The 24,750-nt window shown below is 46.8% G+C and overlaps 2 protein-coding genes across 2 annotated transcripts; one reads left to right on the top strand and one right to left on the bottom strand.

Annotated features, from left to right (window-relative positions):
• Positions 1 to 866: 866 nt before the first annotated feature.
• On the top strand, positions 867 to 8,138 carry C1R (complement C1r). Its single transcript, XM_064410506.1, has 11 exons — positions 867 to 947; positions 1,612 to 1,846; positions 2,073 to 2,265; positions 2,447 to 2,590; positions 2,737 to 2,933; positions 3,408 to 3,555; positions 3,640 to 3,761; positions 4,346 to 4,424; positions 4,813 to 4,953; positions 6,581 to 6,655; positions 6,885 to 8,138. Coding segments are annotated over exons 1-11 (2,139 nt in total). The 5' UTR covers positions 867 to 945; the 3' UTR covers positions 7,688 to 8,138.
• Positions 8,139 to 9,492: 1,354 nt separating this feature from the next.
• Positions 9,493 to 19,305, bottom strand: C1S (complement C1s). Its single transcript, XM_064410507.1, has 11 exons — positions 17,883 to 19,305; positions 16,754 to 16,958; positions 15,480 to 15,657; positions 15,120 to 15,245; positions 14,257 to 14,456; positions 13,880 to 14,033; positions 13,534 to 13,649; positions 13,225 to 13,303; positions 12,834 to 12,971; positions 12,286 to 12,360; positions 9,493 to 10,758 (listed from the first exon to the last, which is right to left on the bottom strand). The coding sequence occupies exons 1-11, from the start codon at positions 17,891 to 17,893 to the stop codon at positions 9,956 to 9,958; spliced, it is 2,085 nt and encodes a 694-aa protein (XP_064266577.1). The 5' UTR covers positions 17,894 to 19,305; the 3' UTR covers positions 9,493 to 9,955.
• Between the last annotated feature and the right edge of the window lie 5,445 nt (positions 19,306 to 24,750).

Genomic DNA, 24,750 nt, shown 5'->3' with positions numbered 1-24,750 from the left:
CATAATTCTAAGGAAAAACACTAAAATGGTGTTTTATCTCTTACACCAAAGCTTGAAAGCCAAGAAATTTTAAACTTCATAAAACTGGGGACACAAATATATGTCTTGGGCACTGTGTTGTTAAAAGCCTGAAAGGGGTTTTTAAGTTGCTATGTTTTCTCATTTCCCCATTAAATAGAGGGCCTTATCTATCTATCTTGGTTCTCCTAAAAATGCTTGCAGAAGAAACATCAAGAGGGGTCCTTGAAAAGGGATTTGTTCTCAAAATGCCTTTAATTCTGTAAGCTTTTCCATTTTTCTTAATATCTCTTTAACTCAAGTGCCTGAGGCTTCTTGCTTTTCTTGAAGATGATCCCAATTCCCACCTCCCCACCCCGCAAAATAAATCTCAGAAGTGCTCTTCAGCAGGTCAGAATGGAGAAAACTTATCTTTTTTGACAGCTTCATTTCAGCTTGATTTTTTTTAAAGTCTGAATTAAGTTGTGAAGACTATACATTTTCTCATCTTTCTATACCAGAAAACAGCACAGGAGGATTGGTGGGGGGGGGATTTCCTAGGAGGACATTTTCGGTGGGAACAAACTCGGGACAGCTTCTGGATTGCTGCCCAAGCCCTCGGAGGGGTCTCAGGCAATCGTTTTCCTGCCTGCTGGGCCACAAGAAACGTGGGGGCCGTGCACCCCCGGGGCACCCCGGGTCCGGGTCCGTGTCCGCTCGGCAGCAGAGGGCAGCAGAGGCGGCGCTGGGACCTGGTCCGGTGCCAGGCTGTTCGCAGTCCGGCTTTCTATTCCCCGCTCCTGCCCTCCTCCTCCTCCTCCTCCTCCTCCTCCTCCTCCTCCTCCTCCTCCTCCTCCTCCTCCTCCTCCTCCTCCTCCTCCTCCTCCTCCCCCGACCCGCCCGCCCCGGTTCCCCGCCGGCCGCACGGGCAGCGGCGAGCGCACGGAGATGTGAGTCGGGGCTCGGGGGAGGGCGGGGGCCGTGGGGCTTAGACCTTTCCAGGGGGCAGAATAGGACAACGGGGCTAAGCTGCTGAGCTGGGCAGTGAGCTTGTTTCCGAGGGACACAGAGGGCAGGAGGGGAGATGCACAGAATGAGAGAAAAAAAATGTGAGTGTCAACTTTTGGAGGACACAGAGGGAGGCGTGAGTGGGTAGAGGGCTGCCCAGGAGACACTGGCAGGATTGTTCCACAGCAAACGGAGCTTGAGGTCTTCAGACCCTCACCAAGGATCCTAAACTAGCGATAACCCGAAACAACCCAGGGTCGAGGGGGAGCAAAGTTCTCCTGGTTCTATAAGAATCAGCCCTGCAACTTCTGGGAACATGGAGACCTTACCCAGGGAATTCACTCATGCTTCCCCACGCTGCTTCCTGGGTTAATGGATTTCTCTGTAGAGGCTTCTACAGTGGCTTGCTGGAACCTTGTTAGTGCTGGTGTCTTCATTTCAGCTGCCCTTCTTGTTGCTGAGTGATCCAAGCCAGGACCTGGTCCTGCAGCTGGGCCTCCTGTGTTTGCATTCCTCTGGACAGTGCACAAGTCAGTTGTGAAGTCTCCCCTGATGTTGAATGACCTATTTTTGTGCAATGTCATAGTTTATTTGTCGTGTTCACAGGCATGTTCCTTGTCTCCCATGGGCCTTCCTCTTTTTTGGAGTGATTGGTTCCAGTCCGGTCCCAAGAGGTTCTCCCCTTTTTGGGGAGATCAGATCCCCCAATTACCCCAAGCCGTATCCCAATGATAACATCAGCAGCTGGGATATCCAGGTCCCAAAGGGCTATGTGGTGAAGCTGACCTTCAAATACTTTGACCTGGAGCCATCTGAGTCCTGCTTCTATGACTATGTTAAGGTACGTGCGTAGACACCTGGGCCAGGGGAGATGGCAACCCTGTGGCCACCACGTGCAGTGGCTCTCCATCCACCAGGCCTCTGATGCTTCCCACAAAGGAAAGGGAAGGAGTTAAAGATAGAAATGGGAGGAGCAAGCACTGATAGCTCATGGTTGGGTAATATCAGTGCCTGGAGCAGACTCAATCCTATGAGGCTACTTTGATCTGTCACCTTAACTTTGACAGATCAAAGCAGACAAGAAGGACTTGGGCAGATTTTGTGGCCGGCTTGGGTCAACCACAGGCAATCACCCGGGAAGAAAGGACTTTGTATCTAAGGGGAGAAAGATGCACCTGGAATTTCACTCTGATTTCTCCAATGAAGACAATGGCACAGTGATTCCCTACAGGGGCTTCCTGGCGTACTACAAAGCTGTGGGTGAGTAGGAAATACCCTCAGCATGCAGAAAGAAAAGCCTGTGTGTTTCCAACCAATTTCCCTCCTTGCCAGGCAAATAGAGAAGCTTCAGGCAAAGATATGGATCTCTAAGTACTGTCAGTCTAGAGCAGGGAGCTTTAAAACTTTCTTCCCCTTGCTCCTTGATTTCCTGTGTCTTCAGATCTGGATGAATGTGATCCTAACAATGCTGCCGAGAACAATGATGGGCCTCAGTGCCAGCACTTCTGTCACAACTATGTGGGTGGCTACTTCTGTTCCTGCCGCACTGGCTACCAGCTTCAGAGTGACCACCACTCCTGCAAAGGTAAAGAGAAATTTTAAAAGATCAGAGGGTTTCAGACAAGGAGCCCTTCATGCAGGGAGGTTGGGAGAAGTGATTTAGGAAGCAGATGATGGGGCAGCAGAAGACACAGCCCCACGATGTGACTGTCCTTTCTTCCTCTTCGCCAGTGGAGTGCAGCAGTGAGTTGTTCACAGAGGCATCTGGGTACCTGAGCAGCCCCGAGTACCCCCAGCCCTATCCCGAGTACCTCCGGTGCAACTACAGCATCCGTCTGCAGAAGGGCCTGTCTATCTCCCTCAAGTTCTTGCAGCCCTTTGAGATTGATGATCACCAGCAAGTCCACTGTCCTTATGACCAGCTCAAGGTACTGAGTTTAGCAAATTCTTCTCCCAGCCCTGCTGCCACACCTGGACAGGAGTCGTGGGGACACCACTGTTCAGATGAGAAATATGGGACCAGCACAGGCAGAATGCCGCAGCACGAATGACTGAGCTCCTGTCTCTCCATCAGTGAATTTAATTACCACTGTCCTGAGATCAGAGGCTCTGGGTCATAGGCCCCTGTGAGTGAAGGAAAAAAAAAATCATTCTTCCTATTTAATTTCCCTTTGATTTAATTTCAGGGGCTGATAAATCTGATTCCCAGATAAGGGAGAAGCAGAGCTTGTGCTAGGTCAGTCTGTAGTTGTGATCTGTCAGTGAAGGCATCAGCAAAGATGGGTCTGACAACCAGCCCTATTCACAGGCACTCTGGTAAACTTGGTCTGGGTTGGAACAGGCATACTGAGGCAGATGTGTGTTTCTGTCTCTACCCCTGTGATACATGTTCTCCTCATCAGATCCAAGCACGAGGGAGAGAGATTGGAGAATTCTGTGGCAGGGAACCACCTGGCACCATTGAAACCAACAGCAATGAGGTGGACATACTCTTCCTCACTGATGACTCAGGGTTCAGCCGTGGCTGGAAGATCCACTACACCTCAGAGAGTAAGAGGTTTCTCCCCTAGAGGCTACTGCAGCCTGCTGACACTGTTTGCTAATCGCAGCCTAACCTGTCCCCCTGTCTGACAGAAATACGGTGCCCACAGCCTGTCCCACGGGATCAGTTTACCATCATCAGAGACCTGCAGCCTGTGTATCAATTTCAGGATTATTTTGTTGTCAGCTGCAAGACCGGGTACAACCTGATGGAGGTGAGATCCTTTCTCCACTGCCTTCAGCCATATTCTGTTTTGTCTTCAATTTGTGTCTATCACCTTCTGGTTAAACTTCCTTTGGAGATTTCCCTCATGGCAACCTCTTGTAATTTCTGTTTCTTCTTTGCTTCTCTCAGCTTTCTTCCAGTGCTTTCTCTTTCCCTAGCTCTCTTTCTTATGCAGTTACTCTTTCATGAAGCCCTGGCAGAAGACTAAAGACAAAGATCCCAGGAAAAGTTGGTAAACAAGAACACCTTTTTGGAAGGATATGAAATCAGAAGATGAAAGCAGAAGGTGCTACCTGCCTCTCTTGCCATCCTATCGCCAGGGCTAGGTAGCACCTCTGACTCATCATGGTTTTATAGGTGCTGGCTGCTGGTATCTTGGCCTGCTATGAAGAATGTGTAGCTTGTGGCAAATGCAGGATAGAGGGAAGGCAGGAGGAGACAGCAACTGGAACAGAGCGCAGAGGGGCAAATAGTGGATGGCAGTGAAAAGATGGGCACACAGAATATTATTTTAAAGTGGGGAAGGAATTAAAGACTCTGTACAGCCAATAGATGTTTTTCTCTCCCATGCAGGGTGACCAAAAGCTGGTGTCCTTCACGGCTGTCTGCCAGGCTGATGGCACATGGCATCAACCCATGCCCCGCTGTGAAAGTGAGTGATCTGAGAATGGGAATAACATCCCCTGCTGTGGCTTTCCTCCTCCAGGAACGTGGGAAATTCAGCCTCTCTGACTCGCTTTGTCCACAGCCTCATGGATGTGCTGTCTGGAAGGACCTGTGCAGGTCCACCACTGATTCACATTTTCACGCTTGCAAAAATTCAAATGTTTTTCCTCCCTTACAAAAATGCCTAAAATATCACTCAAAAATTACTGTGATGTTGCGACATCTAAAAGCAAAAGATCCTAATGTGGGATGTATTTTGGAACATCCTGTCTTTGCACACTGTCCTAACTGGTCCTTCACATCCTGGCCCCAATGCCCAGACTTGCAGTCAGTCTGCCATTGATTCATGTCTTCTTTTTTTCCCTTTGCTGTAGTTGTGAACTGTGGCAGCCCCAAAAACCTGACCAATGGTGTGTTCAGCTACCTTAAGGAGCCTGCAAACAATGAGTACCAGTCGGTGATCTCTTACCAGTGCAATGAGCCCTATTATCACATCGTCACCGGAGCGGGCGGTGGTGAGTCCCAATCCCACACAGACACCAAAGCCTGTGCCTGGAAAGCCCTCTCACGTTTCCAATTAAAACTGGCTCTTCTCCCCAGATTTAGGGCTCATGCTTTCCTCCTGTGAAGACTCTCCAGTCTTTTCTTGACCCTGCAGCATGTCTCTGGAGTCTTCTTGTCTCAGCCTATTCCCACCCTGCTTCATTCCCAGAGCCCATCACATCCCCCTTCCATGCTCTCCATAACTTTTGCAGAAGGTCTTATTCTCTCAGCTGTAGTTGTGGTTCTTTTTTATTTTCCTAGTGGATTTCATTCTTTTCTGTGGATTTCATTCTTTCAATGAAATTTGAGGCATGCTGTCTGGGAATCACCAAAATTCACAAAACTCACTGCATCTGTCCAAGTCGCTACCAAGTCAAATAAACATTTAAACACACACTCCACTCCAGTTCAATGCTGTTTAGCTCCTTGGAATATTGTTCAGCTGCAGAGATATCTAAGAGTTAAATAACATACTTGAAGAAAAATCTATTTTAATGTAGCAACTCAGAAAAATTAAGGCATCATTCAAAACCATTTACATGCCTTCTTTTTACACCTGAGACATTACTTGATGATGCAGAACCTTTGATTCCTAGAGCAGCATAAGGAATTCATTATTTCCTCACCTTGGCTGTTCATTTAGCCTCCACAAGGAGAAAAAAAATTAATATGAATCAGTTCCTGGATACAGTTACCAGCATGGTAACTGTACATGGTTGTGCTGCATGCTGGAGAGAGGTGACATGCTACTCAAGAGTTCTTTAAGTTGGTACTAATGTTCAATTTGATTATTCTTGCATCTGAGTTTAACTCCTTCATATAGATTTAGAGATCAGTCTCATCAGAAGAAAAATCAGGAGCAAGCAAATATCAGATGCAGGCAAATTCTGGTGGGGAGTCATCATAATTTAGTCAATTTTGAAAGAGAGCAGCAAACACCTTCTTAGAAGCATTTACTTTAGTGTTAAGATAAATTGAATAAAAAATATTTTTAGTCAGAAGCACAAACATTCTGAGAAAAGCAAGAGCGTTGGGGGTAGTGGAGTTTGTGTTGAGAGGTGACATGTGAAGCTTAGCTCAGAAATAGGCTCAGAAATAGGTACTTATCATGTACAGTAACTGACTCATCTGGTTCCCATTTCTGGGACAAACCACTTTGTCCTACTCTCTGCAAACTACTGACACCAGAAGTTTGAATCTAAAATCCATGCTTTTACAACTTTCTCTCTCTTCTTTGGGCTAAATAAGGTCAAAGAGTGCTCTGAACACCTGTGGACTCAGTGAAGATAAGATTCACACAGATGGCCCTTCAAACTTTTCATCTACAGTGCCCGAGTTTTACTGCTCCCCTGGAACTGAGGTGCTTCAAGATGTACAGATTGAAACATTCCACACCCTATCACAGGCAGCTTTTCCCAAGAAAGAGTGCTTTGGGATGGAAGGGCTGAGGAACCTCTTGAAAATATTCTATTCTATTCTATTCTATTCTATTCTATTCTATTCTATTCTATTCTATTCTATTCTATTCTATTCTATTCTATTCTATTCCCACCCCATGCCTGCAGGCCTGGTCTCATTCCTTTCCCACTCATCCTACAGAAAGATTCACCTGTTCTCCTGAGGGAACCTGGCTGGATCAAGATGGCCAGAAGAGAATTCCATCCTGCTTGCCAGGTCAGTAAAAACTCTGACTTCGTCTGGTATTTTCTGACTCATGCTTACAATCAGTACAAAACTGGGACAACATGCAGGGAGGGGGGTGAAGACAGTGGTATCAGTGAGGGAAAGTGTAAAACTGTCCAGAAAGCCAAAATAAAGTGAAATCAAACAGTGATGGTGAGGAAAGAGAGAGAAAAGCCAGGACAACAGAGGGTAGGTCTCATGTTCTTGTGTTTCTCCACAGTGTGTGGGAAGCCAGTCCATCCCATTATTGAAGTCCAGCGGATCTTGGGTGGCAAATCAGCAGGGAGAGGCAATTTTCCTTGGCAGGCTCTGACTGGCATCAATGGACGAGGGGGTGGTGCCCTCCTGGGCGATCGCTGGATCCTCACCGCTGCCCACACCATCTTCCCCAAAGGAGGAGTACGGAGCAATGCGAGCCTGGAGCAGCTGGCAGAGGAGGCTGACATCTTCCTCGGCCACACCAACGTAGACGAGCTCCACAAGATGGGTAACCACCCTGTGCGTAGGATCTTTATCCACCCAGATTTCAACCCTAAAGATGAGCACAACTTCAACGGGGACATAGCCCTGCTGGAGCTGAAAAACCCAGTAACTCTGGGCCCTACACTGCTGCCCATCTGTCTCCCAGATGCCACCAACACCTCGTTCTACATGCACGGGCACATGGGCTACGTGAGCGGCTTTGGTGTGGACAAAAACCGCATCTCAAGCGATTTGAAGTACGTCAGCCTACCAGCAGTTGCTCAAGAGAGGTGTCAGAGATGGCTAGACAATAATAAGAAGGGTATCCCTATGGTTTTCTCTGAGAACATGTTCTGTGCTGGCTTCCTCGAAGGCAAGAAGGACACCTGCCAGGGGGATAGTGGGAGCGTCTTCACGGTGTTAGACAGGGAAAGTGGTCGCTGGGTGGCCACCGGCATCGTTTCCTGGGGAATCGGCTGTGGCACGGGCTACGGCTTCTACACCAAGATCCTCAACTACGTGGACTGGATCAATGGGATAATAAAGGAGGACAGGCCCTAGGTATTGCTGTCCTACTACCTGAAGCACCATTAGCATATCAATTTCCAGACACAGCAAATCATAGCCAAAGCTTTCCATGATGTCCCAAAGGCTTTTCGAACACGCAACGCATGTAACCTTCATCATGAGCACTTCTGAAAGCTGCCATGCTCTTTGATTCTACCATTGGCAGCTTGGGAGACGCCTTTGTGGATGTGCTGGTTCATACAAATCTTATAACCGGATGAAGACTTAATCCTCTCAGGAAATCTCATGACAGCCAAGATGTTATGGTTTGAAATACTGATGATATCATGAGACTACTGCAGTCTACTTTTGTACTCTCTTTTGTGGGAAGGTTGCAGGGAAGAAGACTTCCTTGAAGGATGGGGTGGTTTCTGCTGACTGCAGTGTGCATAAGCTCATTGGCATCAGCTAGAGTCTACAAATATTAAAATACTTGCTGGATAAATCAGGTGTTTTATGTTTTTTTTGTCTATGTTTTTAACAACAACTGAATACTTCTCACCACTGAAAGCAACTTATGGACTTTACATAGGGATTGCTTTACCTACCACTAAAGTGTTTCCAGTTCTGCAATGGCATATGGCAGCTGCGTATCTGTCCCAAAACTATCATTAGATTACCCAGTCTGAAACCCCAGGTGGCTTCAAGGGAGACAAAAATAACTTGCCTGTGTGATGCCACATTCCAAAAACAGGGAAGGAAACAACCAATCTTGTGGAGAAGGGAGATCAGGAAGCTTTACTGATCAGAAGTTGAGGAGGGATTTTTTATTACTATATGAAATAAAGCTTTAACTGCAGGACAGCAGCTCTAAAATGATGCTGACTCAGAGAAAAGCTGACCTCTCTTGTGTTGTGGGTATTCTCTGGAGCTGTCTTCTTAGCTAGTTTTTCTACTGCAAAATAACCTACTATGTTCTTATGAGTCACTGAGAGAAACAAGATATAAGATACTTGGTTACTAGTCCAACAATCCAATAATGTTTTGCTTGTTACATAAAACTCAAGGTGCTTCAGCCGAGTGCAGGTCTCCATTTGAAATCTCCCAAGAGCTGTACACATCCTTCTCACCATTTATTAAACTCCTATAAAAACTTAGGCGGGAAGAAGATGTCTCAGTCCAGTCCACTGCTGATGGTGGGGCCAACTTCAGAGCTTCAGGGAAAATTTTTGAGACCTGGGGGCAGTCTGTTGTGGCACCTTTCCAGAGCTGACCCACATGCTAGGACAATGCCCAAGTGGAAATTAAAGTACCTCAACACAGCAGTTAGATACCCCCTCTTAGCTTCCTCCTCCTCAAACTGAACACACCCAGTCTTTCAGTAGATGCCATCTGTACCAGCTCCCTGATCACCTCAGTGGAAGGAGTCTGTGAGTGATATAGGACTTTTCGGAGCAGAAAATGCCTCTAACACATGTCAGATAATATTCCTTCCCTAAATCAAGAGAAGATAGTGTTTTGGGAGAAAAATCAAGCTTTATTTATTTTCTAACTCAAAAAACAAACCCACAAACCTGAGGGCATATGAATTAAATTCTTTTGAATGTCTGTTCTCTTCAGCTTAATTCAGAGATCTGAAGTCCTCATTGATGGTAATGGTTGATGAGTGAGATGAAACCATCTCAGAAGAATTTTATAAAGACTCTGGTAGAGAGGTGAGGTACTACAAGTTCCAGCTTTATGAAAGCTGGCAGGGTCAGAATATGATTAGATACTTGATTTAGGGAGCTTCAGGGAGAACTAGGTCTAGACTGACAAGAAGAAAGGCGTTACAGACACAATACCACATTACACAAAAGGCAGTTTGGACATTCTTTAATGCTGTTAGATATTCTGAACAGGTCAGGAAATACATAAATCAGAAACCAGGCTCTGAACCTTCCATGGGAACCAACCATTATTCTCTCTTGTCTTCATTGAAACCTCCCTGTCAGGTTTCAGTGGGGCACAGCTAGGTCTTTTCCAAATGGAAAAAAATAGGATAGAAAAAAAAAGAAAGGAAGCTGAAGGAGTCTCTTTTATTCAGAATAATGTCTTCCTTTTACACTACTCTGAGTGGAAGAAGGAGAATTTCTCTTCCCAGACATAATGACAGCGGGAGAAACAGGTCCATACTCCTGACTCTCCACTTCAGCACAGACAGGACAAGTTACAATGTGTTATATATTTCCCATTGGATACACAGCGTGCACAGGGTCACAGCCAGCCCAACCGTGCAGCCGTCACACTTAGACAGGGTGACAGTGCTGGAAGGACAAGCAGCTATTTCTGCCAAGCTTCCTCACCCTCGTTCTGGTGCATGGTCTCTCTGATCCAGTCCAGGTAGCGCACCACCTTGGTGTAAAGGCCAAAGGTGCCGCATTTCGGCCCCCAGGAGACGAGCCCCGCCACATAGTACCGGGTGGCGTTCAGAGGATCCTGGATGGCATAGGCTCCACCACTGTCCCCCTGGCAGCTGTCCTTGCCACCGCCAGCGCAGATCATGTTGTCGGTGAATATGTAAACGACGGAATCGTCGGAGCTGTCTGGTTTCACAGATCGGCACTTGTCCATGTTCACCACGGGAATCTGGGCCTTCCAAAGATCACCAGGGAGCCTTCCTTTCTCTCTCCGGCCCCATCCAGCAATGTAGCCCAGAGTCCCTTCTTCCAGCTCATATGCAGGTGATTTACCAGGGAGACAGATGGGTGAGATGTTTGGACCCAGCTTCACAGGATCCCTCAGCTTCAATAGCGCAATATCATTGTCAAAATCGATCCTGGTTTCTGCAGGCTCCTCCTTCCAACCAGGATGGATGAATGAAGCTTCTGGGATAAGCTTTTCAGCATCCTGTATCAGGGATTCTCTACGAACACTGATTACCCCAGCGTACATGGGGGGCATGTCATTTGCTGAGGCTCCCTCCAGCACGTGAGCTGCAGTCATCACCCATCTGTCAGAGATGAGCACTCCACTTGCTCTGGGGTTACTGAAAAACACCTGCCAGGGAAAGTTCCCCTCTTCTGCACGAGTGCCTCCAAAAATCCTCCCTGTGTCTCGGATGGGATTGCTAGGCACCCCACAGACTAGAAAGAAAAGAAAGAAAGAAAGAAAGATGGGAGAAAGACAAGATGGGAAAATTGGCAGTTACAAACTGGGGGTTCCTTGGTTCTGCTAAAAAGCCCACAGTCCCCTCCTTCGTGTGTCCTCTAAATAACTTTTGAATCTGAGTAACCATGTTTATATTTTATGCCACAGAGCTTGCAATTAGTATTTACAGAGAAATCAAAGAAAATTTTAGAAAAAATACTATCAACACTCAGTTTAGATTTAAAATGCTCAAATTCAGTTTTCTGGAAAGCAGTTGTCATCCTGACAGTATGTCAAAGCTTGCAATTTAATTGCCTTCTAGTTGGTATTTTTCCTTTGCTGAATTATGCTCTTTAGATGAAGTCTTTGAAAAAATACTTGTTTGATTTCTTAGAAATATGACACTGCTTTTTAAATACATATCTTTTTGGTGTGGTTTGGTTGGGTTGGGGTTTTTTGTTGTTTGTTTGTTGGCTTTGTTGTTGTTGTTGTTGTTGTTGTTGTTGTTTTTGTGAACTCCAGATGCTCTCAGGTTAAGAGTTCAGATTTGTCACTGATGTTTTACCATTTTGCCTCTCCTTTCTATAAGTATGCAAAATCTTAAGCAGTAGGGGATCTTATCTGTGGGTCTTCTGGATGCAGAGCTGCTCCATGCTTTTTTGAGCAAAATGCTCAGTAACATTTTGCAGTATGTTAATAATAAGGACATAAATAAGAGCAATGTCATTCTGACATTGCTAGGAAACTGATTCCTTATCACATTGTCTTGTTTGCATTGAATCCTTAGTTAGAAAATCAGAGTTTAAGGGACTATAGCAGCAGATAGCTTCTAATTTGCATGAAGCAGAATTTTTAAGAGTTTCACATAATCATAGGAAGATTGATGCTGGAAGGTACTTCTCAGTGCCTTTATCTCAACCTATTCCTCCATAACTGCCCTCCTCCCTGCCCTCCTAGCTCCAAAGCCAGGTTACTCAGGGGCTTTGACAGATAACTTCTGCTCATCTCCCAGGGTAGTGATTAACCAGCCTCTCTGGACAGCAGCTCCAGTGCTCTGGGGGAGCATTTTTCTTTAGATACAATCAGAATTTCCTTTGTTGCAGCTTGAGCCTGTCATTGCCTTTTATTGCTGTGTCCCGCTGAGAAGAATTTGGCTTCATGTTCTTTGTAGCCTCCTCTTGGGTAGTAAATTCCCTGAGCTTTATCTTTCAGTTTGCCTTTCTCACTGTGTACTTGTATAATCCAAAGCACTGTCTAAGCTGTGACTGGACTTTTAAGAGAGTTGAATCTCCTCCACCTGGCTCTTGTACTTTGCCAGTGAGGACCTGGGGCTTTGTAGGAGTGAACAGGAATCATCATGCACAACTAGGCCAAGTCACACTGCCTCCTCTACGAGGGTGAACTGAGCAGTACACAGGCTTTAAAATTCTCTCTATCAGCTGGAAGTTAAGAAAAGAAAAATACAGAGATGAAAAAAGCCGTGTTCTTCATATGCTGCATGCTCATACAGTGTTTGGTAGTACCTGGGACACATTTTGGTAGCTTTGTTCCCATCTCTTCATTGACCCATTCTCCACTGGCTGAGCACCGATACATCCCTTGGAAAACATGAGAGAAAAAAGGGTTCCATAAGGACACAATCAAGATAAACATAGGGCAAATAACACTACTGTATATGACATATCAACCTTCTTATTTCCAAAGCAAGCACAGCTTGGTAAACATTGCTGTTATCTCCTTACCAGGGTGCTTCTAACCCTTTTTGAGAGAAACCTCATCTGACAGATTTCTTGAGTCCTTTACTTTCCCCCCAGAACTCTTTGTTACGTGTGACAAAACCTGCATGGTTCACTCACAAGGCAAACAGAGAGAGGACTTGCTAATGCACTTAAGGTCAACAGCCCAGGCATTGTTAGAGTGTATTAAACACAGAGGCAATGCTAAACTACTGCCTGCAATGCCACACCAGTCTTGACCTCATGGCACAAAATCCCAGCCCCATGACATGCCAGAAGCACTTCTTGGGCCTTTAACCCAGGGAACAGGACTGTGCAGCAGAGGCAATGCTCACCATGCCCTTTGTTCTCCAGGGTGTAGTAGGGTGCCTCACACTCATAGCGGACAGCAGCTGTGTACAGAGGCTCCTGGAGTTCGGAGACGTATGAGACGTGGGCATTGTCAACCTGAGGGGGATCTCCACAGTTCACAGCTGTAGAGAAGAAACAGAAAGGATCAAATACAATCAAAGGAGCACCCTCACTCGACAATGTGATTACTTTGTATGACAGGGAACCACTCAGCTTCTCTAATCCGTGTACAGTCATGGGAGCTCACTTTCTCTGTCCCTTCAGCATGCTCACATCCCAGTATTTCAGTATCCTCCTGATCTGGAGATACAGTGGATCTAGAGCCTAAACACTCATTCCAATTCCCTTCCCACAATACAGGCACAGGTCACTTACGAACACAGCTTAAGTGGGAGTTGCTCCATTCACCATTTTCCTGACAGCTGGAGAGAAAACTTGTGATGCTATCTCGTTGCTAGGAAATAAAACATTTGATCCATGTAAGTCTCAGGACATGAAATACATCTGACACAGATGCTCCAGTGGAGGGGCCTCAAAATGCTGCAGTGGCTGGAAGAGGATTCCTCTTACCACTGCTATGTTGAAAACTTTGGGTTCCCAAAAGTGCTCAGGACCCCTGATGGGAACGGCCTCCAGGTGTCACTGAGCAGGCCAGAGGAACATATGCTTTTTTATTTCACTTACCCTCACAATTTCGTAGCCTTCCACACAGGTCACCTTCACAACATCCTTTAAGATATACCTGTCCTTCTTTGGGTCAACAACAGAGTTGGAGATGACATTCATGGGACAGGTTACAGCTTTGAAAAGATAGGTGGAAATCAGTAGTGAACCGGTTCAAGAGTCACTCTCCTTCCAGCTCCCAACCTCTTTCTCCCCAGTGATGTTTTCCCCTAGTAAGCAGGCACACCCTTACTCAGTACCAGCAGCTGTGAACATGTTAACATGCTGTTGTGCCACAAATGTGACCTGGGACAAGCCTGTCCCTAACTCAGCAGCACAGGGAACACATTCCCAAGCGTTTACTCACGGTCCCCATAGTAGCGTATTTTCCAGCCTTTGTGTTGGATGCCCTGGTCTGTCTGGAAGATTATGTCAAGAATGTTGTTGCTGGTTCTGATCTCAGAAGGACCTGGGAATTTGCTGCCACAATAGGGACCCAAATGCTGTTTTCCAGAGACAATCTGGGAAAATACCAAACAAGAATAAATGAGAAATGCCAAAGGTATTGAGAGAGCTATTAAAATACACACTCAGTGCATACATATTCAAATGTATTCCCACAAACTCCAGAAGACAACACAATTGAAGATAAAGTTAAGCAGTACCAAAGTCTTCTAAATATGAGGAGACTGATGGGAGATTCAGAGCACCCTGACTCCTGAGCTCCCTAATCTGCACACCTACAGTTAAGCTGTCGTGGCAGATCCCGTTGGAGTCGGCTGGCTCCACGTCGAAGTTGCCTCTGTGAATGGTCAGCACCACGAAGTAGCCCGGGCTCAGAGCCACTCGGTAGTCACACCGAGAGTTCTCCGGGTACTGGTTGGGATAGTTGGGGCTGGCAATCTCCCCCGTTGGCTCAGTGAAGACATTTCCACTGCAGTTCACTAGGATTGAGGAAGGAACACGAGTAGTATTCAGAAAGGAACTGGTCCATGTGTGCACCTGACAAGCTCTCCCTCTTCCACCACACTGCCAGTCCGCCCAGCTACCTGCCATAACCATGTCACAACATTGTGTCTTCCCAAGAAACTGAAGCCAGGGCCACTCTCTATCCAGTTAGCCAGGGACTTTAACTCCTTTTTACCCTCCACCTGAGATTTAGGCTTCCTTTTCTTATTCTCAGGCCCTCATATTATACTCCTTTCAACATGCACCATTTGTGATCTTGCAGCTTTTTGGTTCAAGCCAAGAAGGTCCTTGGTGATTTTTGTTTCCTTATGGAACTTCCTGTTTTTGTCAGAGATTTAAAGGTTCACAGATAGCAGTACGCTAAGAAGGATTTCCATCATAGCCTTTAAAGAATGTAATTCAGTAGTTTTTTAATTCTCTTGCTACAGAAACAAAAATAAAAATGTTAAGAATATGTTAATAGAAATTCCCCAAACCACTGTCTTCCGCAGTTCAGATTTGCAGTGGGATAGGTTTTTTCCTTCCAAAATATACCTGTCACAAATAGCTCAGAAGGTTGATAAACTCTTCCAAGTGCAATATCTCATTTGGCCTAAATGAATTCTTGCTGTTGACCACAGGTCATGCACATCTCTTACCTCCACAAGTTTTGTTATCTTCATAGAGGAAATAATCTGGTGGACAGCTGCAGAAGTAACCTCCAATATAATTGTTACAATAATGACTGCAGGGTTCATCCACAAAATCCATGCACTCATCCAAGTCTGCAAGTGTGAAAAGATGAATCAGCCAAATTAGGAGAGGGCCCTGAGGGAAGGAGAAATTGCTGCAAACACTAGTGGACAACAAGGAAAAGGATTTATACTGGGCATACTGGAATGCAGCTCTGTCTGCTGGTATCTCTTTAAATAAGGAATTTCTGTAAGAAAACCCTTCTTGTCATCTTTAGTCCCAGCCTGGACACTACAGAGATTCAGAGGAGGCTGTTTTAACCTTACCCACAGCAACGTAGTAGGCAGCAAAACCAGTGAAACGTTCCTCGTTGGAAAAGTCTGATTGGAATGTCATAGTGAGGGTGTTGTAAGGGACACGAAATTCCTCCACAATCCTGGAGCCAGGGGCACGAGGTTTCTTCTTCCCACAAAGCACACCTTCGACATAGCCACCAGACAGGATCTGCAGAAGAATTCAGAGACACCTCACCTCACCCCTGCAACATGCGGAATTACCGGCACTTGAGTCTGTCAGCTTTTAGGTGCTCAGGTGCAGCCAAGTGGAGCCTCTGGACAGCAAGTTTCATGATACTCATAAGACACTTGAAGAGAGTTCCCTCCTACTGTCTTCCCAGTGAAATACTTGTCTTAATTTCTCAGATATAAATTAATCCACACTGTTTGCTGTCAACATCCTTTCTTCAGGCCCACTTGTCCAAAAAAAATCACCAAAACACTGTATTTCAAAGCAGCAAAACCAGCCATGACAGTCCACAGTGCAGCCTAACAGGATCATTGGTTTGTTGCAAAAGGACACAGGTTACTACAGAGCACACTCGTCCTTCTGGCCCACCTTGGCCCTCCTCAAATATGTCCTGGTGCTGCACTTGACCTTACTGCCCCTGTAAGAGGCAGAGCTATGGCAGGACAGGATGGTATTGTTTCTGTCTGTTTGTGTGGAAGTGCTTGATCTTTTGTGCCTTGTGGGACAACATAGAGCTGAGCTGGCTCTAAGAAATCTGTGGTGCATGGATCATAAAAAAAACTGTGGTGCAAGGGACCACAGCACTTTATCTGAGTGGCCACCATCCCTATACAGATGGATTGTTTTTAACCTCCATCCTTTCCAATCAATTTCTGTTTGCAATACATCATCTATGTCCACTCATTGATTAATTCCAAATAATTTCAGGCACAGACAAATATTGCCCTAAGAAAATGGGGTTTTTTACACCTACCATTCAATGGCTAGGAATATGCCTCGCAATAGAGATGTGTCAGTGATGGCTAAGAAGACTTTTCCTAAGAACATGGAGAAACCTGGGATGGGGGGCATAAATGGGACACTCAGTTGGCAGACAACACTGACTTGGTTATAAAGCAAACTTGAGCTGATTTCATGACTGTTAGTGGAGACACATCCAGTCATTTGGACTTCTTGGAGAAGAGGAAGGCTGTGCGTAACTTCTCTCCCCGCTCTGAGCTTTCTGCACAGCTTTGCTGTTCTGTGCTCTAACCTGCAATCTTGCCTTTGTCTCACTGAAGGACACAGACAGTACCTTCACAAAGTCATATTCGCAGTCCTGTGATGGTTCGAGATCCAGATGTGTGAAATAAAGGTGAATACCATATCCCAAAGGGACCTGGATTTCCCAAGATTCATTCGCATAATTGGGATACCCCTGAGGATAATTGGGTGACAAGATCTCTCCATACATAGAGGCTGCATCAGCCCAGATGGGCAGACAGAAGAAGATCAAGGACCTGAGGAAAGAGAAGGGAAGGTGAAATGGCAGCAGTGTTCTCCATTTTCATATGTGCACTGGCTGGACAAGTGCACAAGCTGGACTTTGGCTGCACACAGCATGCAGCAGAGCTCCTGGCTCCCAAGTTTCAAAGGCCAGTGCTGTGGCTGTGTGGGGCTTGTCCTTCTCCTGCAGCTTTTCACACAGGAGTGCAACCTCAGTCATGCTCTCTGCTTGTCTCAGTCTCTGTAGGAGCTGGTAAAGCTGCAGGAGCGGAACACAGGGATCATAAGTGCTCTTCCTTACTCATTGCCTTGTTCTGGAGGCTATTTGGGCTATAGATAAATTCAGATCTGAAAATCAGTAGAGACTTACAGTGCAAACACATGATTTATAGAATACAATTACTAATAAACCTTGAGATTTAATAACTCACCACATCTGGAAAAAGCAATTCTTCCTTTCCTAAAACCTTCAGGAATTGGACTTTGGAATTATGCTCTGGGACAAAAAACTGTGATTGGTTAATGTTGCCTGTATGTCTGCCTGCCTGCTAAGCAGGTTGAAGATCCTAAAATGCCACCCTGGAGAGACTAGGTCAAGGTTTTGTCTAGGTCAACGTTTTATATCTCTGGCCCTTCCTGCACAGAGCAAACCCAATCATCAAGAAGGGAGGATCCATAAAGACAAAATCTCTGTCTTGGTACTCACCAGTGCTCACTCCCTCCCCTTAGGACCACCAGTGAATCCAGACACTATACTGGTGCACAGCAAATTAAGACAGAGAACACATCCCCCAGGAGTACCCAATCCGTTCTTCCCAGCACCTCAAAAATCATGCTATGACCCTGGGTTTGGGAAGCACCTTGTCCTGACTCTTCTAGCTATCAAACAGCACTGGGGAATATCCTTCTTTCTCACATGTAATGCCTGCAAAATTTACCTTTTCTCCATAGTTCAGGTCTGGTTTTCTTTTCTCTTCTCTTTCCCTTCTCTCTTTTTTCTTCCTGTGCACACCCTCCTCCAAACGCACCCAAAGCTGAGTTTTGGGAAGGGAGCTCTAATTCACAATATCGCAGCACCCTCTATCTGTGGGATGCGGCTTCCCAGCCTTCCCTCTAGCGTGAGATGCTGGCTTTGAAAGCTCTCGGCAGGAAGGGGAATTCCCAGAAAGAGTTGCACAATCCTGTTGGCTGAAGTTGCCGTGGGGAGCGCACCAGTCTGGTTGTATTTTCGGGAAATCAGATGACTTTGGGGAAAAGGGAGGGGAATAGAGTTTTCGACTGCCTTCCCTCTCCTCTTTGTTCCCCTCCCTTTTTTAAGTTGGGAACAACATCCAAAGGGTGTAGAAAAGGGAGAGTCCAATGTTTCTGCACAGAAAACCCTGTTTGATCATCGTGTCCAGAGATCACCCTGTTGGAGTTCAGTCTCACTGCAACCTGATGGCCACAGGGCTGCTGCTACTGCTCCTCATCGGATGCTTCAGAGACCCCTTTTTAGGGAAAAAATAAAAGAAAAAATAGTGGCCTATTCAATGTTGTGCCTCTCTGAGGCTACCAGCAGGAGGAAACGTGGGTTTGCTGGGTTCAGTATGGGGACACATTTAGGACTTGGAGCACATAACTACATTTTTATTTTCCAAGCGAGCTTTGTGTAAGAAAGAGCATGTTCATCATGTTCATGTTCATCAGACTCAGCCCCACAGCAAGTTGGATTTAAGACTCTTGCAGAAAGGAGTTCAGAGACTTACACCAGGGAGGACGCTTAGCCCAGCCAGTGCCCACAAGCCAAGGCCAAAATACAAGCTAAAATATCTGTCACTAATACTCTAGAAACCCCCTCCTCCTCACAAACCAGCTGCAGGGATGGACTATAAATGAAAATCTAAAATTCCATTACAGCCTCTACCCTTCACAGCCAGCACAGCACACTCCAGAGCTTGTTTTAGACGGGGGAAAAAAAAAAGTGCTTCAAGTTTCAACAGGCCATAGGCAAAGTGCATTAGCACAGCCCATCTGAAATAGTCCTTTATATTGTCAAGGGAGAGAAACACCTCCAGATGAATCATAACTGACTTCACTGTAGTCAGGATAAAGGCTCTGCTGGAAGAACATGCCTCGTCTGTTTTCTTTGTCAAAATGAGAATGGAAAGAGAAAGAAAACAGAGTGTCATCTCCCTTCTGATGTCTCTTGGGAGCACAGCTCCATGTTTTGAACTGGAATTTTGAGAACAGGAAAACAGTGATGAAAGATACACGATAAATCACAGGGAGATGTTTTCTCTTCTGAGCTGTGCAGTGTAAAAACCCTGTCAGTGACTTTTCAAGCCACAATCATATTTGAAAATGGGCATGGTGGAAATAAAATGAGTGTGTACTGATATATTATGCATGTCATTTTATCACAAGGGAATTTCATATTTTCATATAAATCTGACTTGTCTGTAGCAGTGGTAGATGAATATGTGTATGACTATTCATAATTCTTTAGAAATTAATTTTAAAAATTAAGAAATTATTTAGAAATTTAATTAAGAAATATGTATTATTAATCAATTAATTTCTATTAATTAAGGAAAATACTGCTGAAGATAGTTAAATAAAGAGGTAGCTGCACTTTATCTGGTCACATATCTGTATAATGCTAACTATTTATGCAGAAGACTGATAATATTGATATATATTTACACTGAATATATATACAACATTCGATTGCATTTTCTTAAACCTGTATTGTTTTTTCAACTCTTAAGATGAAACAGTTAGATAATATATTTCAAAATTTGCTACAACTATGTCAGGTAACAGTTTAAAAGAGGCAAATTCATGTCATTAAGGTTAACAAGTGATAACATTAAATTCGCCAATGCAATATAATTCTGCTCAGAGGCACACACATTCTCTTAAATTCCTATATTACGTGACCACATAGTACTTTTCCCAAATTGCATGACAACTCTTTTTTTAAAATGACTCAGAGTTGTGTAGCTGTAACATTTTTGCCAGATGTTATGAAGCGCAGTAGTGTTCCAGGTTTCATTAAATTACCATTTAAAACAGGCTTGACTGGCTTGTCTTCCCCCAGGAAGTTGGGGAAAAAAAGTTTTTCCCAAGTTCTTAAGAAAAGCCACACACATCTCCATCTGGAAACACTGAGTCAGAGCATTGGTAAAAAGAGCATAAACATCAAAAGAGAAAACAACATTAACTAAGTGAACTGAGGGAATGTAAGTGGCAGGGAATCAAGGACATAGAAGTAAGAAATAAAATATCCTCAGACCTTGGCAGTAATTTGCTTGTTTCCCATTCTGACAATAAGAGGGTTCTATGGGTTTCTTGCATGCTGCACTTCCCACCTCCCTCTTGTGACCCAGGCCAGTTTTTTTTGCCATTTATTACACTGGGAGCCTTTGATAAACCCCTGGTAGTGCAGATGTGTTCTGGCTCAGAACTGTTCAGTACAATTCCCTGATTTCCACCTCTGCAAATCGTACCAGGGGGATTTTCACCAGAGTCTGTTCACCTCCTATATTCCCTCCATCACTGAGTCTCATTGCAAAGCTTCCACCATCTCCCAGTACAACCTGGGGCTTGGGAACGCTGCTCAGTGCACTGTACCATACTGAGATGCCTGCTGCCTTCCGACTTCTTTCCCCTACACCCCTGGTGTTTCATCCATTACAGTAAAACATTCCTAAATACTTGTGCTTTCTTTCATTGAATTATGGAATGGTTTGGTTGGAGGGGACCTTAAAGGTCATCTAGTTCCAACCCCCCTGCCGTAGGCAGGGACATCTTCCACTGGACCATGGAGAGGCTCAGAGCTCCATCCAACCTGTCCTTGAACACTCCCAGGGATGGGGTCATCCACAGCTTCTCTGGACAACCTGTGCCAGTGCCTCACCATCGTCACAGTGAAGGATTTTCTCCTAGTATCCATTCTAAACCTACTTTTCTTCAGGTTAAGGCCATTCCACCTTGTCCTATCTCTATTTGCCCTTGTGAGAAGTCCCTCTCCAGCTCTCCTGCAGCCCCTTAAGGCGCTGGAAGGGCTCTGGCGAGGAAGGACCCTTCTCTTCTTCAGGCTGGGCAACCTCACTTCTCTCAGCCTCCAAACCACCTGACTGTCAGCTCCTCCAAACCACCTGTCAGCTGCCGTGGCGACATTCCCGCAGCAGGAGAACCCGCCGGTTCTCCCGGGCTGAAGTCCCGCCTCGCCGCTCCCGGCGGCACCGAGAGGCGGCAGCAGAGACCGGCGGGCCCCGGCGAGTCCCGGCCCCGGGAGTGCCCCGCCCGGCGGCACAACGGGAGTCGGGGGGTGACTTCCCGGACCCGCTCGGGGTGACACCTCCTGGTCCCGGCACGGAGCGTCCGAGCCGCCCCGCCCGACCGGGAAGCACGAGCTGCGGCTCCCCGGGAGCCGGCTGTGCCCGAGGAACGCGTCTGGCGTCGCACAGGACAGGAGAAGACGGCCTCAAGCTTGCCAAGGTTTAGCTTGGATGTTAGGAGAAATTTCTTCTCTGAAAGAGCGATCGAGCGTTGGGACAGGCTGCCCGGGGGAATGGGCAGGAAAGCACATCCCTGGAAGTGTTCAGAAAATGTGTAGGTGTGGTGCTTAGGGACACGGTTTAGCAGCGCACCTGGCAGTGATGGGTTAATGGTTGGACTCGATGTTCCTAGAGGCTTTCCCCAGCCCTAATGATTCTATGATTTATTTGCTCAGTAATCTTCACACTGAAAAGGTGACATGATTTCAAGCATGCAATTCCCTTCCTGCCTCCAACATCCAGTTTCTCCATCTCTCTATTTTGTCATTCACCCATTCCTGTTTTTTTTTTTTTTTCCTACTGGCTCTATGGCCACCAATTCCAATCTTCATCCTTCTAATGAAAACTTATTTTCATGTCTTTCCCTGCCTGTTATTCCAAGCAGTCTCTCTTCCCCCTCTATACTTTACTCCTTGCTAGTGGATGTTTCTCTCCCCACCCTCTCTGTGCTTTTCCCTTGACATGGTTGTTGACAGCAGCAGACATCTGTCGTATTTAATTTTATTCTGGCTCTGGCTTTTCCAGTATCTTCCTCCTTCCCATCAGTGTTCAACCCTAATCCCACACAGACACCTTGCCCCAAGCAGCCAGCTCCTCTCCCGTGGCCATTTTGATCAGGATAGGCTCCTGTGCCTGCCTGGGAGGAGAGGCACTGTCAAGGCAGGGCACAACATTCCTGTTCCAGCTCCTCAGCATGCAGGAAATGGTCCTGGAAGGAAAGTCTTGCAGGAGCTCTTGAAGAAGCGTCTGGGGTCTTGTGGCTCTGGGAAAGCTGCATGGAGCCACTGGAACACAGTCAGTGGAACTGGATTTGCAGAAGCTTCAGCAGCTGCATTCCCATTGTGCCACATGTGAACCTCAAGCTTCACGTTAATGCCTGTGTAATGTTATGAAATTATGGTTTACCTAAAGGACAGTAAATCAAGAGTTTTGGCTACAGCCCCTCCTCCCAAGAATAACACTGCCCTGATTATTAAAATAATAGTAATTCTGCTGAAAAGTAGTGGTGCACTCATCGTGTTGTGACTCTTAAAAGCTACTCTCAGTGCTACTGTACTCTGACTCCAAGTAACTATCAAGCGTTTAATCTAAACAGGTCAAATATAGCAACATTTCAAGCAACTGGAAACAATCTTGCAATGGAAATTGTTGGGCAATCTCAGGAACAGATGCTGCTTCTGAAGCTCTTCTCTGACAACAGTAAATTACAGAAGTAAGCAGATCATTTCTGGTCAAACGTGCCTTGAGCAGGGTCAGACAGCCGTCATGCTCACAGAGAACTGATTTACTTAGGACAGTGGCCTAAACACCATAAACACACAACTGAACGTGGAAATGAGAGATAGCTATGCCTGGAAAAGGCAGTTCTCAGACTTTGCAAAAAATGTGGCAAATTTGTCCACTGGTTAGGGTGAACAAATACAGCAATACTCTGTTTGTAGAGTCTAACCTGATGGAGTCAGCTACCCGGGAGGGTTTTTAAACCCTGGCTATACATCTTGGCCTGCCACTCTGCACCTTACTCTGCCTTCAGGGGACTTCTGGAGGAGAAGGCCAGGCTCTCCCCTTCTTCACGCACTTCCTCACTCCCTCTCTCTGCAAAAAAGGTGTGAACCAAATGGAAAGAGCCCCATGGATTGGTGATAGAGCTTTGTTATTGAGCAATCTGAATTGTTTAGCCTGGAAAAGAGAAGGGCAAGGAGAGGCAAGGTCTTTAGCCTGGTCTCCTAAGTAAATGAGGTCTATGTGGCCATGCTGTCAATCAGTCCCTTTCCCAGTCAGATTTGATAAGAAATGGCATCTAGCAGGTGCTGGTGCTGCTGCCTAAAGGGTGCCGATAAGGAGGATGGACCGGGATAAAGAGTATGATTCAGCACTGGTTGAGGAGCCCGGAAAGGCTGGGAGCTTTCCAACCATGGAAAATGTACAGCAATTACCCAGGCACTGCCCTGAGCAAATGGCTCCAGCTTTCAGTCCTGCTTGTGAGCTGCAGTTTGGATCAGAGAGCTCCAGAGGTCTCTTCTCATGTGAACCTTTGTGCGAGCCTGTACTTGCCCCTCAGCTGAATTTGTGCACCCAAGTGGAAAACAGTAACACAAACAAGAGAAGAGGATCACATCCATTGCACCTGAAACTTCAGCTGGGGAGAACTCGGGGTGCACACGTGGACAGCTGCACGAAGGGACACACCTAAGAGGCCATCCAGCACCTGAGTTATGGGCAGTCTGCGTGGGCACAGATGCTGAGCGACCAGAGAGCCACAGAATCCCAGAATTGCTAGGGCTGGGAGGAACCTTATCCAGCCCAACCTCCCTGCCCAGACAGGGTCACTTAGAGCAGGTGACACAGGAATGCGTCCATGTGGGTTTTGAACGTCTCCAGAGAGGGAGACTCCACAACCTCCCTGGGCAGCATGTTCAGCGCTCTGCCACCCTCAATGTAAAGAAGTTCTCCCTCACGGAGCTGGAACTTTTTGTGGTTCAGTTTACGGCCACTGAGCGCCACTGACACGGTGCCTGCTGCTGTGGCACACTGAGCCGGGTGCCACAGGCGCAGGGCCAAGCACGGGCGCTGCCGTAATGCCCGTACGGGAAGCAGGTCCCTTTGGGAGCCCAGCAGCGGGGATGTGTCCTCTGGGAGCCCCGGGGGCAGTGGGACCTGGCTGGGAAGCTCCAGCAGCCGCTGAAGCTGCAGCTGAGGAGGAGGCTGAGGCCAAGACCGGGGACGGGGCTGTGGCCGAGGCCACCGCTGAGGTCAGGGCCAAAGCCACAGCCAGTAGCCAGGACCGGAGCCAAGAAGCAGAGCTAGACCCAGAGCCAGGCTCAGGATCAGACTGAGACTCAGAGCCAAGCTCAGGCTCACACCCAGAGCCGGGCTCAGGCTCAGACAGAGATCCAGAGCCAGGCTCAGGCTCACACCCAGACCCAGAGCCAGGCTCAGGCTCAGGCTCAGGCTCACACCCAGAGCCAGGCTCAGGCTCAGGCTCAGGCTCAGGCTCACACCCAGAGCCGGGCTCAGGCTCAGGCTCAGGCTCAGGCTCAGGCTCAGGCTCACATCCAGAGCCAGGCTCAGGCTCAGGCTCAGGCTCAGGCTCGGGCTCGGGCTCAGGCTCAGGCTCAGGCTCAGGCTCACACCCCGAGCCAGCCCCAGACCTTGGCCGAGGCCCCCTCACGCTCCCCTCACGCCGCCCCCGCCCCCTTCCCGCCCTCCCCGCGCGCGCCGCGTGTCCGCGAATAACCCCCGGCCCGCCCCGCCGCTCTCCTGT

The sequence above is a fragment of the Passer domesticus genome, chromosome 2 (genome assembly GCF_036417665.1).
Source record: "Passer domesticus isolate bPasDom1 chromosome 2, bPasDom1.hap1, whole genome shotgun sequence".
In the NCBI taxonomy this organism is placed as follows: Eukaryota; Metazoa; Chordata; class Aves; order Passeriformes; family Passeridae; genus Passer; species Passer domesticus.
Note: the sequence above shows the minus strand (reverse complement) of the source record. Positions and strands in the feature narration are given on the sequence as shown.